The sequence below is a fragment of the Amphiura filiformis genome, chromosome 7, assembly GCF_039555335.1.
Source record: "Amphiura filiformis chromosome 7, Afil_fr2py, whole genome shotgun sequence".
NCBI lineage: Eukaryota > Metazoa > Echinodermata > Ophiuroidea > Amphilepidida > Amphiuridae > Amphiura > Amphiura filiformis.
Window position 1 is genome coordinate 63,444,965 of NC_092634.1, and position 14,564 is coordinate 63,459,528.

The 14,564-nt window shown below is 35.8% G+C and overlaps 1 protein-coding gene across 1 annotated transcript in view; it reads left to right on the forward strand.

Moving 5' to 3' along the window:
• LOC140157456 (androglobin-like) overlaps positions 1 to 14,564 on the forward strand; it is a 266,592-nt gene that overhangs the window by 184,475 nt on the left and 67,553 nt on the right. Inside the window, 5 exon segments of the mRNA XM_072180658.1 lie at positions 3,770 to 3,796; positions 6,670 to 6,862; positions 7,415 to 7,478; positions 8,083 to 8,103; positions 11,777 to 11,845. Coding sequence (XP_072036759.1) covers positions 3,770 to 3,796; positions 6,670 to 6,862; positions 7,415 to 7,478; positions 8,083 to 8,103; positions 11,777 to 11,845 — 374 coding nt within the window.

Sequence of the window (14,564 nt, forward strand, 5' to 3'; positions counted from 1 at the left end):
TTTAGTGAAAATGCTGTGGGCCATTCCAGTTGAAATCTATACACCCCCTGTGGAATACATGACCTTAATCTCCCATTTGAAATGTTATTCATACCCCCTGTGTGGAAGATTAAGTAACTACTATCAAAACTCATAGGCTTACTTAATCCTAACAAGCCTGAGTACTAAATACTACAAACAACTTCACGGCGCATGTGTGCATCCCACTGGATGTGATAATGCAACCACCCTATTAAAGTGCTATATGGGCACAAACTTTCCTTTCAAATCGGTTCAACGGTAAGACCTGTGGCTAAGTGTCGGTGGCCTACTGCTTGGCATGCTCGAAACCCACCCATAGCCAACAACTTCTTTGTTCATTTTCTCTCTTTATTTCTCCCTTCTTTCCTTTCCAGTCGCCAAAAAGCCCTTCGGGCGTTAGGGTTAAGGTCATGTCTTCCATAGGGGGTGTATGGATTTCAACTAGAATAGAACAATTATTATTGCTGCAATACATTTCAGTAAACTGTAACTTGGGCATGTGCATTAAATAAAAACATTATATACATGTACCAAAAACAAAATCAGCTTTGAACAAAAGTAACCAAATTCTTTCATAAAAATATATTATGGCTTTAATTGATGTCCAGAATTGAGGTATCATAGTGCTCAACTCCTTGGAAAGCAATTTGCTGATTGCTCAACTCCCTGGAACAGTGAAAGAAATATCATGGCGATGTGATTTCCCAGAGTGCTACATGTCACATTAATCTACTCCCACAGTTTAATGCTATGCGTGCTAGCCATAAGCCTCAACATAAAAAGTCCAAGTTTTGAGATATTTTGTCAAAATATCAAGAGCTATCTTAAGAACCACAGAACCAATACTAGGCTTGTTTGTACTTGTTTTAATGCATTTTTCATGATGATTCCAAATATGGCCATGAAAATTTACAATTCTGAATTTTTTTGAATTTTGATTTTTTTTTTTAACTTGTCGTCTGCAGTCGACACCAGCGTGGAGAGAGTTAATGTTCCTATTAAACATAATATGATTGCTTACGTTTCTCTGTCGTAAAGCTTTAACATGATATGATTGCCTACGTTTTTCTATGTCGCAATAGGTTAAACATAATATATGATTAATTATGTTTTTTTGTACATGATATTATTTGGTTACGTTTCATTGTCGCAAAGCCTAAATATAATATGATTACCTACGTAACATTGTTGTAATTTTTTAAACATGATATGATTACTTTCGTGTAACAGCTTAAACATAATATACGATTAATTATGCTTGCTTGTCATACAAATATAAACATAGTATAATTATTTCGCAAAGCCAAGATATAATATGATTACCTACGTAACATTGTCGTAAAGCTTAAACATGATATGATTACTTACGTTTCATTGTCGTAACAGCTTAAACATATACTCTGGTTGCTCTATGAAAAAGGAATAAAAAACCAAAACCACTAATCCCTCCAATTAGCTCCTGCTGATTTCCAATTATAGAACTATCAAAAAGTGTGCCAACAGGTACAAACATGCAAATCGTATCATAATAAATAATCATAATTACATTATTACATAACAATTTCCTATCTTTTGGATTGTCTGCTGTGGTTTATCATTGGGGTGGGCTTGTCTAGCTGGAAGTGTAATTGACCAAAGGGGGTAATTATCAGTAATTGGGCCTGGATTTATCACCTTTTTCATAGCAAAAGCCAACTATAATATACGATTAATTATGCTTTCTTGTCAAACAAAATATAAACATAGTATGATTATTTCACAAAGCCGAAATATAATATGATTACCTACGTAACATTGATTGTCGTAATAGCTTAAACATGATATGATTGAATAAAGTTTCTTTGCCAATTTGTAAAAGTTATAATTAGTATAATAAAAGGATGATTATAATTATCTTTTGGTATAACTATTACAAAGTTTTGTTACATAAATTACTGCCTCATATCTACTCTTAATTTTAATTGTCATCACAATTAATTCAATAAGCTAATTATAGTCAATTAGATCCCATGATTAATTTGAACAAGCCACTCAGAACCTCACACCAATTCCAGTGTGTGGAAATGTGAACAAATGAGTTGGATGCCGGCAAAGGTGCATGAATGTTATGCAAAATAATTTGTTTACACAAAAATACACAAAATATATTCTTTTTATGGTCTTTTTAGGTTGTCTGAAAGTAGACCTTATAGCATCACAAGTCCTGTCAGTCAGTCTGTGTGTCTTTCTGTGTGTCAGTCATCAGTAATGCAAGGCTCTATGGTTAAAATTTGGTCTCAAACAAACAACCCCACTTTATCAGATAATGTTCAATTCCACATACAAACTATGAGGTGAAATGATATAAACTGTTCACATGGGCTCAGTCGATCCAATTTCATATCAAATTTCGGTCATAGTTGCACTATGGGATCTTTAATGTAATGGTGGTGTTCACGGTCACACACTGAGGTTAAAGGTCATTTGAGGTCAACTTGTAAAATATGCTGAAAATTTAAAAGAAATTGTCTCAAATGAATATTTACTGTGCTTGGTGTTCACTACGCATATCTTCGGACGACCTATTTGGGACCGCTGTTCCTGTTTCAATGTGCATATTGTGTTGTTGGTGCTCAGGATTTTTGCAGCATGCCACAAGTCTTGCTTTGTGTCTCGCATACATGCAACATATCATATTACTTTGATAAGGTGTGGAATTAACATATTAATATGAATCAATTTGGATGAGTACTAACCATATTGATCAGTTTAATGTTTGTTCGGTTTATATAAGGCTGAAATTATTTAGTTTTTTGTTACTGCACGCGTCAATAAAGTCATAACTCACGCTCGCGTAAATTCACATAAGCGTGCGCCAGTCACGCATTACGCAACGCCACAACTAGCGTAAGCAGTTAGTGCGCTCAACAGTGTGCACGCCGTTCTAGCTGTGTTATGAGTCTTTATTTTTTCTGCCTTATATAAGCAGAACACAGTTGTTTGATGTATATAGAATTGCCTTCATTTTTAACTAAATACTAACTATAGATGGCGCTATTTATCCTAAATCATATTTCTTTATTTGCAAGAGGTAGGTGATTGATACTGCCATTAAAGCAGCTGGATAGGTGACACAAGCAACAAGGAAATTTTATAAACATATTTCATGAAGCAATAAAAGGAATTATTTGTATTAAAAGCTTGAAAGAGTAATTTCCAGTAACTAAATAGCGCCACCAATTTTGTCATTAATAGATACATTCTATATCCAAAAAACTTTAAAAAGTACTAAAAGAGTGAATAATTTTGTAAAAGAGGGGAAATTAAAGTTGAGAATGACATAAAAGCAACTGTATACATTAGCATGATATCAGTTTTAGCTGTTTAAGCCTAAAATTTGGTTGTACATGATGTTTTGTTTGAAAAACTAATAAATGATCCCATCAAACAACCGTGAAGCAGAACAAACTAAAAGAGTCATGCAGATGATATCACTAATTTGCCACGGACTGCCTTTTGAGTAGAGCAATAACAGTCGCTCTCTACTGCTCTCCTTAAATCTGATATAGGAGAGTGATTTTTAGCTCTCCTTAGTTGACCATTCTCTCCATACAAATCTATTGTAAATGCTCTAAACAGCTCTCCTTGAAGGTTTCAGAAGAGCTATTTAATGCTCTTCTGCTAATTCCAAAAGACAGTCCCTGATTTGTCAATGAAATGCCAGGCAACTAACTAACAATAAAATACTGAATGAAATGCTTTTAAATAGCTACCATTAAGGATCAAGATTTGGACAGTGAGTACAGCATGTCCATACCTAAAAATGCACTACTTTATTCTCTGGATGGACAAGGATGAATAAGTTTTTATCTTTCCTTAGACTGGCGGTGCATATAAACCCTGAAAAAACCTCAGGTGCATTCTGGCCAGATTCGAACCTGCAACCTTCATATTACTAGCGTGACGCTTGTAGTACGATTGAGCCACAGAGGCAGGTTGATAGAGGAGCGCAAGATTTAAATCTATAGATTTTATCGTAAATCTGGCCAGAACTACATGGGTTTTCTTTCGGCGTTCAAGTGCACTGGCCGCTCTGGGGATAAAACTTGTTTAGTATATGTCTGCCTGCTTGCATGATTGTCAGCTAAACTTGCATTATACATTATTGTCATGTTGCATTGTCTCCCCCTGGAAGTGGCTTAAATGGTGGACATTGGTCTATTCCTGTTGAAATCCTTACACCCCCTGTGGAAGACATGACCTTAATCTCCCACACAGGGGGTATAGATTTCAAATGGAGTCACACATTGAAGTAGCTCCATTTGAAATTCACACTCCCTGTGTGGGAGATTAAGGTCATGTCTTCCATAGGGGGTGTATGGATTTCAACTGGAATAGCCCAAATATATCCATTGCCACCAGTTTCTTAGCTGGAATTTAAGATTGGCCACTCTTATGAATACACTTCCCATAATGCATTTCTCCCTTTTTAATTTCCTGCCCTGGTTTGCTATCCAGTTTGCTATGGGTCTATAGTGATCCAACGAAATGTACCTCAGCGAACAGGGCACATCCAGATCTTGCAAAATATGATTATTTCTTGTTTATCCACCCATGTTTAACCAGTCTATTCTCAAAATGAAAACAAAGGGAACATGTATAAGGTAATGGTTGTCTTGTTTTGATGAAACGAGGTGATGTATAATGTTGCAATGGATTCTGGGAAGGGTAAGATATCTTCTCCGGAGTCTGCCATCCTAGGTTTTTAGGGTTCAATGAGTCTCCTCATTCTTACCCTTCCCAGAATCCTTTGCAACATAATGCATCACCTCATTTATACATCATATGACACTCCTATTACAGGTTCCCTTTGTTTTCATTTTGAGAATAGACTGGCTAAACATGGGTTGACTTTGTGGATGTGCTCTGTTCATTGAGGTACTTTTTGTCACTATCTACCCATATTGCACTAGATAGCAGACCAGTACAGAAAATTGAATTAGAAGAAATGCATTGTGGGAAGTGTAAGATCTCATCTCATGATTTTTATTTGTGAATTTGATCTACTACTGGGTCATTAAACTTTTATAACAGCTAATTTAGCATCTGTGGCAGATGTTATCTCCAATATGAATGTGCTAGTGATCGATGTACTGGTGGCTAGCTAAGAGACTTCCCATTGTTTATGGTTCATTGTTATATTATGTTACAACTCAGTTACTGTGTGCTGTTTGCTGCTCTGTAGGGTATTTTACAATTACTCCCATATAGCTTTTGAGAAATGTGAAATAAAGTGCAAAATTTAGATTCCTTTGACATGTTATGCTCCAGGAGCTTACAGAATAGATGCATGAATACACCACTAAAGCTATGCTCCAGGAGCACTACATGTGAAAGATATCTCTAATATTCGAAATAAAGTTGAAAGTAGACTTTTGCTTTGAATGTTATCAGTCAATAGAAGTCCAGCTTCAAGTACAAACATTGGTGATATGTACATTTTTGTGTGTTTTGCCCATGTGGTTCATTTGGTATCCATGTTGAATTCATGGCCTCAGATGAAGAGCTTATTTCCAAACCGTGTTAAGTCCACAAAGATTCACTTTGAAGAAAATCAGGGGATCATGATCAAGGGGAATGAGTCGCATGTCGACCCTGGTGGAAAATGAGTTTCTAAAGAGGACATTTAGACCTTTCAGAAACTGAAAATTCCATGTTGATTCGACTTTTCTTTGCGAAGTTACGTCAATTTATCAATCCCTAAAAACAATATAAAACAAAATAATTTTAACACTTTCTTTGCCAATATCTCAAAATCAATATTAGCGACATCAGACTCATTTTTCCTTGATCGTGTCACATGTTTTGTTTAGATGTACATCTGTGTGGTTGTTACTCTGTGTGATATTGTGCTACACCAGATGAAATCCATCCAACCCCTGTGGAAGGCATGACCTTAATCTCCCACACAGGGAGTGTAGATTTCAAATGGAGTCACCCTATCAGGTAACCCCATTTGAAATCCACAATCCTATAGAGGGTGGATGAATTTCAATTGGAACAGCCCATTGATATTTACCAAATCCATAATATCCTGGTTCCCAGAAAAAATGTCCAAGTCACAAGATGGAAATGATGTTGAAAAAAGGATAAAATTATGAGACTGAGTAATGAATTATTCATCCAATTTGTATTAAAATCTGCCTCGAAATAGCAAGTTTATTTAGGGGAAAAACCCTACAAATAAATGATGTTGGCCTTAGGTAGTGCAGTGTTTGGTTGGGCAAATAGATGAATGCAGTACTTCTTGTTTGCACAAAATAAAATAAGTTTTATGTGGCTTGGCAATTTTTTAGATGAAATGAAAAAACCACCTCTATACTTTAATTTTCACTAACTCAGGCTATTCTATTTGAAATACATGCCCCTTATGAAAGACGACACTTCTATCTCATTTGCATTTGAAAATCTAGGTGGAAATTGTGTGCATATTTTGTGTTAAAATCAAACTAAAAACTAGAAAATGATGAAATCCAGGACTGTACGCAATTTTGCTCTCATTTCTGAAATTTTGATTCCAGAGGAGTGTCAGGTTTGAGATGGACTAGTCCAATCTCCATCGTCAATTTAGATGTTCATTGATTTCAATTTTCCATCTGCCATTTGCAGAATCGGCCTCCTTGAAGCCCAGCGATGCAGCCGATGATGCTCTCTCCATGGTGACCGATACCAACCCAGGAGACCAGTCCGCCATGGATGGCGATGGCGGCCATGACACACCCAAGACAGAAGAGATTGCTGTCCTTGACAATGGCATCAAAGATATCTGGATGGACTTTGAGGATTTCTGTAAATGCTTCAAGTAGGTAGTACAGGCTGTAAAAAAGGATGCACAATTTTGCCAAAATCTGAGCAAGTTGAAACTTTTACCCCTGTACAAACAACCAAAAACATGACATTTTACCTGAAAATTAGGTTTTTGTAGAGTAATTCCATAAATATATGTCATAGGTAGCACAAACTATTCTTTTTTTTAATCCTGAGTAATTTGGTACATCTTTCAACAAGATCAGAGCATTTTCACCACGGGTCAATTACAAAATGCCTCCATAAACTTGGGACCTTGTACCTTGTATTGGTTATACCACGGAACTGATTAGGCATATTAAATGCGCGACATTAAACACGCATGTCAGTCATTTTTTATGCGGATGGTCAGAGATGCTTCCAAACTAGCCACAGACCGTCCAATAGAAATTGGTTAGAATAGGGACCATACGTTAGAATGAATAAAATGGCCTTGGCGGTATATCATCTCTTCCCAGCACTGTGACCTGGGGTCCTGACATTGCCCTTATGAACTATCACCCTCCTGCTTCTATTTTACTTGTTTCTTTATGTCTTTAATTTGCAGGACGCTATACATCTTCCATAAGCCACAGACGTATGGGTGTAATCACAAGATGTCCGATTTGAAGGTAAAGTATAATGTATATTATCATGACATATAATCTAAAACTTTTAAATCTTATACACATAACTAGAGGATCATCATCATCATCATCATCATTAGAAAGAAATTTAGACTGATGCATTAATGTCTAGAGATATGTATAAATAGAGGAACCTATATACATGTAAGAGTGAGTAGCAAGACATTAGCTGCAATTTTGAAAATATGCTGCGAAAGACCCCAAGTTTCCTATATTGGGCTATTCTAGTTGAACTCCATACACCACCTGTGGAAGACATAAACTTAATCTCACACACAAGGGGGTGTAGATTACAAATGGAGTCACCCATTCAGGTAATTTCATTTGAAATTCATACTCCTGTGTAGAAGATTAAGGTCATGCTTTCCATAGGGGGAGTATGGATTTCAACTGGAATAGCCTGTTTTACTAGGGTTCAGTTAACCTCAATGGTCCATTCCTGTTGAAATTCATAGACCCCCAAATATTTCAAAACTTGGACTTCTTGTGTTAAAGCCTATGGCCATCATACAAAGCATTAAACCTAACTATTTCATGTTATTTTTTTTTCTCTGTGTAATTTTCCCCTACCCCATTCTCGAACATAAAGAACTTGGATAATTACCACAAGGTTTGTGTTGTGTAAATAATTTGTATACTTTCCATTTTCTAAAAAATAAAATAAAATAATAATAATTATTCACTGATTAAAATCAAGAAACTGAAGTGGTATTACAGTATTTGCACCAATTGTTTTATTTCTTGCTTGTTTAACATAGCGATATTCCAGTTGAAATCCATGCATCCCCCATGGAAGACATGGGACACAGGGAGTGTTAATTCCATTTGAAATGTACACTCCCTGTGTGGTAGATTAAGGTCATGTTTTCCATAGGGGGTGTATGGATTTCAACTGGAATAGTCTATATTAAGCAACAGTAAAAAGCTGCGTCGGCAGTGTGATGATGAATACAAAAGTAAAAAGTAGGAAACTACCAGAAGTATATAAAATTGGTGAGCTTTAGGCCATAGGCCTTTTCATAGCCATGATATTCATGGCTATGAAAAAACCTATGACAAAGTTTCATTCAATTTTATATACTTCACGGTAGTTTCTACTTTTTACTTTTGTATATATTAAGCAACAGTCAGGCAAAGTCTAATGTGGAGCTGAAAATCAACAATTACAAACTTTTGGGGTAATTGTTTTTTACATTTTCCTAAAATTTGCTAAAAGGAGAATTATATAAACATAAATTTGACAGGAAGTATATTAAATTTCTCATCTGGCACAAAAGGGTTTTGTCTCACAAATATTCAGTTATACCAGTTGAAATCCATACGCCACCTGACATATTCCAGTTAATATCCATACACCCCCTATGGAAGGCATGACCTTAATCTTCCACACAGGGAGTGTGAATTTCAAATGGGGTTACCTGAATGGGTGACTCCATTTGAAATCTACACCCCTGTGTGGGAGAATAAGGCTATGTCTTCCACATGGGATGTATGGATTTAACTGGAATAGTCCGTTTGCCAAAAAGACCAGTGCTGTAATTTTTTTACTAAAAAAGCAATGTGTGGGATTTCTCTTTTCATTATTTTTTGCTGCTTCACAATCATTTTTCTTTTCCATTTTTCTGACATGGGGCTTGATCGCATAGAGTTACCCAAAAGTTTTGTAGATGATTTAAAAAAAAAATTTGTTGGCCTTATTAACTGTTTCTAACTCTCTAACTCTCCTTGTCTGTCTGTGATCTTGTTGTTTGTTTCTTTAACAGCTTGTCGAAACTTATGCTAACATCATGCCAACTAACATTAACGGAAAGAAAGATTATGTAGGTCTAACTTCATTTCTCTAACTCTAATCGATCTTAACACTTATCTAATCATGTCTATGTTATAATAGCACTAGCTCAGTGCCCCCTGAGATGGCCCAGTCCAAGAATGGATCGGCTGTACCTTGCCGACTATCGTTGGCCGCTTCATGGCAGGGGAATCTCTCATGTTATTCAAGCATTGTCGCAACACCAGAAACTGAGCTAGTTCTATGATTATACTGTATTTTGTAATGTCATTAGGCAAAAAAAAAAAAAGATTGTTTGCTTGTCCTCCACAACTTTTTCAGAATTGGGTCGTTCGGTCAGGATTTTTTTTTAAATATATATTTTAAAGGTCATGCATGACTGTATACCTTTAATTAGCTTAATAAATAGCCCAAATAATTGTGAATTAGGATATTTTTCTACTGTATACCACTTCATTCATGTTTTTAAAACAGTTTGATGTGTGTAGAAACTTTTCAGGATGTCAAAAAATGTTGAAAGAGAGAAAAACTTTTTCTGGAATTTCCAAAATTAGGGTCGGTATTCATTTGTACAGTAAAACAAAAAAAACCTTTTTTCCAGATTAGGGTCGGTCGTTGAAGGACAAGCAAACAATCTTTTTTTATTGGCCTTCTATACACTTTAGTATATTGTATATTGTTATTATTTTGATGAATTTGATTTTGCTGTGCACTCTTATGAAGGTCAAATTTATTCTTTATTTAAATATAATTTTTTTTTTAGTAGTCTTCGATCTTGTGTAGCACACACTGCCACACAGAACCACTGAACATGCTAAACTTTTATGAACTGCACCTGCAATTATTATTTTATTACTGGATTTTTTTTCTACCAATTTCTAAAATCAATTATATGAATTCTGCCAAATTTTAACCCACGGTAGTATGATGTGTAATAATAAGTCAGTATTCAGTAGTACATGTATGCACTTTAACAGGTATTTCAGAAATGTTGGTGTAATCTATATGCAAAATGTATGAAGGTACTTGGTGTAATATAATCATGCACATGTATTTATGCTACTACATTTTAAGCTATTCGCTACTTGCATGGTGCCGCCATCCTGTACTATGTGCGGGGAGATCCTCGAACTGGCAGCATACATGAAAGGAAGAATTACGTAACCTTACATAGAATGTTATATGACTGGTTCAATTCCCATTCATGTATGCTGCCAGATCAAGGCTCTCCCCACACATAGTGCATAATGGCAAAATCATGCAAGTAGCGAATATATCGTCACTGGGCGGGAAAATCCTCATATGTACTTTTGGCCCTTGAACATGGATAAAGGCTTGTAGGTGTAGACTTAATATTGAATGGTTTGCTTAATCCATGTTCAAGGGCAAAAAGTACATATTAGGTTTTCCCCACCCAGTGACGATATGTGATGTGACGAAGCAAAGTGAGTCGTTTGTCAAAATCAAAATTCAGTTTTTAATTTCATCGCGTTTGGCATTGTTAGAGCTTTGTTTCACTGAAAATTCCATCACATTTGGGCTATAACATCTAGAATCCACACTACCCATGTGGAACTGAGATTTTGAAAATATCTGTCACAGGGGGGGTATGAATTTCAGATGGAATGAGCACATTAGGCATCTCCATTTGAATTTCATACACCCTCTGAGAAAGATTCAAGCTGAATCTTTCACTGAGGGAGGTGAGTTTTAAATGGAGCTGCTAATGTGTTAATTCCATTTGAAATCCATACTCCCCCTGTGGATGATATTTCCAAAATCTTCAACAGGGGGAATGTGGCTTTTAAATGTAATAGCCCAATTACAACAAAGTACAAAGGAATTTAAGTCCTTTTAGTGGCTCTATCTCAAAATCAATATTAGGCGACCAAAAAAAAAAAGAAAGATTTTTTTCACTACTTTTCAAGCTTTTGGTGATATTTTAAGGGGGTACTACACCCCTGCCCAATTTTATGCCTATTTTTGCATTTTTCTCAAATAATTTAGCGCAATATTGGTAACAAGTAAGATATGTATATTATAGGGGCAAGGACTACAACTACTGCACTGGAAATTTTATTTCAGCACAGACAACAGTTGTGGAGTTACAGTCAAAATGAGGGAAAACCAATATTTGATCAATAAATCAATAACTACTTGTCTTGAGTTGCTGAATTTTCAGTGCAGTAGTTGTAGTTCTTGCCCCTATAATATACATATCTTGTTACCAATGCACTATAATTTTTGAGAAAAATGCAAAAATAGGCACAAAATTGGCCAAGGGTGTAGTACCCCCTTAAGGTCATTTCAGCTTTCTATAAAAGAACAATTCAGACCAACTGACCGTAGTACCTAGATAGGGTCTATACGCTCGTAAAACAGATTTTTGGTCACATTAGTAACAAACGATTCATTTAGTTTACAAAAATAACTTTTGTGTGCTCCCTCCCTCTGTTAGCTTCTGTTACCCTTGACATCTAATATTGCTTTCCAGACTCAAGCATTGACTGCATCCAAGTCTCGTCGAGCTACAGCCAACAGCACTGATTCTTCTTCTCTTGAGGTGGTAGATCTAAATTTTTTCTTTTTCACACAGGGATCATTCTGCATCTTACTCGGTTAACACATGGTGGAATTGGCTGTTCCAGTAAAATTCCATACACCCCTGGAAGACTTGGATCTTAATCTTCCACACAGTGAGTGTGAATTTCAAATGGGTCTACCTGAATGGATGACTCCATTTGAAATTTACAACCCATGTGTGGGAGATTAAGGTCATGTCTTTAATAGGGGGTGTGTGGATTTCAACTGGGATAGCCTGTTATAACAGCAAAAGAAGTATCTAATTCTTGGACTTTAGAGTGTCATATATAAAGCAATGAACAAATATCCAATGTATCATTCAGTTACATGATTAATGTGCATTCATGACCTCATTAATAAACGCGATGCGTGCGATCCAATCATATTTTATTATTTGTGAAAACGCTAACGCAAATCGAGGTCATTAATATCTCACAATTGACCGCAAAATGCGTAATTGTTCCAATGTCGCACACAATTGACTTCTGCGTGCGCCGTATTATGCGTCCAACGAACTGCGCGCTGGCTGCCATATTTGGATTGCGCGCTACATATTTGCACAGATTCTGATACGCACTTTTGTTATTGGTCGTTTTGTTTTAGCCTAATCGATTTTGGGAAAGGGAAGATGTAAAAATTGTTTATTTTTACAAACCTTTGAGGAAAATTTTGTGTTATTTTGTAAAGATAAAAGATCAAAGTGACGGTTATGAGGATGAGGTTAATAACTTTGCATCGGTTATATATCGGGCATTGTGAAAAATCTAAACATTTTGCTTTGGACCTCGGAATATCCCTCGGGGCTGCGCCCTCGGGATATTCCTCGGTTCCAAAGGCAAAATGTTTAGATTTTTCACAATGCCTCCAAATAACCGATGCGCAGTTATTAACCTCTAAGTAGCGACAAATATGTATATTTGGGAGAACAGGATTGAATTGAAGAAAAAAATTCACTATTTTAGTCAAAAAAGTAGAATAATTTGCTTTGAAATATCTATCAGACTCCAAGAATTATTACTTGTTTGCCTTTAGAATCGTCTTTACCATTATTTAATGTTTTGTAAAATTCTGATATTTCAAGAACGGTGTGTTCAATTTTCAAAATCCAAAAAGTATGTGATAACTGATTTATCACCCAACCATGCCAGCTATTTAGGTATGTTTAGTTGTGGCATTAAAATACCCAAACAATTAAGTTTCCGACGATACAGTTCTTTCAGGGACACCCTGTATGTGGCAATCGTGCCAATAGTCACTGGAAACTGCATGCGTAACAATCATTTTGAAACACCTGTGTATGTCTTGCATTCAATTCACTTTCTTCATCAGACAAGCCAGTCATCCTTTAACATTTTCAAGTGATATTGGAAATGGGCTGTGCCAATTGAAATCCATACACCCCTATGGAAGCCATAACCTTAATCTCCCACACAGGGAGTGTGAATTTTAAATGGAGTCGACCATTAGGTAATCCCATTTGAAATTTACACTCCCTGTGTAGAAGATTAAGGTCATGTAACTGGAATTGCCCAATGTTGCAGACAATTAACCAAAAAAAGAAAGCAATTTATGTTATGACAACTTTAACTTGCACTATAAATGGTGAAACATAAAATGTTTGTATGTCACCAGTAATGTAGTCCTTGATAACCCCTGTAGTAATGTGTTAATACTGTTCTCTTTTTACGACCAAGTGTCAGGTTATCAAATTAAAACTGCTCATTTCACATTCCATCTCTCACATTATTTTGTCCTGGGCTTGGGCCTCATTTCAAACATGTATCTCAATGCCAGTGGATGAGGCTGATGTTGGCAAATTATATAAATTTACTGTATGGCCAAAAATAGTCATGAAGATGTTGAGAAATAACAACAACAAAAAAACTGCAAAAAATCATGCCTTGATATCTCCACTTTTAAACCATATAATTTTTTCTTCATAGAATTAAAATCCATGTTCAAAAATGCAAATTTCTTTTTTATTCAAATTATTGTGCTTATATCTCTTTCAAACCATGTAATTTTTTCTTCATAAAATTAAAATCCATGTTCAAAAAAGCAAAGTTCTTTTTTATTCAAATTAATGTGCTTGTTTCTTTGTATTTTATATTTCACATGATGTCCAATTAAGTTTCATGACCTGTGACTGATCTTAACTTTGTAACCGTAAATCCAACCAAGATGGTTGAGGTATCATTTTAATCCATATTTAGTGCTTTATGTGAAAATACTAAAATCATGTTGGGTCATATATTCATTTAAAAAAGATGGACCAAAGTGTGAAATGATGTTGACTCTGTGTATGTCACTCTGTGTGTGAGCATTAGGGGAGGAGGGTGTGGAGGAGGGTGTGTACACTCCTCCATGCACAATGAGTCTTCATCGTCCTGTAGCCCAGCTTTAAGTCTGTACCAATTTACACATGGGTGAAGTGGATATACCGTGATTAAGTGCTATGCCCAAGGACACAACATGTTAGCTGCGACATGACTCGAACCCACCACCTATTAATCATGATCACTTAACCACTAGGTAACCATGCTCCCGTATAACCCACTATGTGTTTAACTTCTTTTTTTCATAACCAGTAATTAAACTTTTGCATTTTTCTTTCAGATTTGGGGTAAGATTATTCACTAACACAACAATTATTCACCCATTTTGTATTTTGAATAATCAAAATCCCACAACATTGTCAT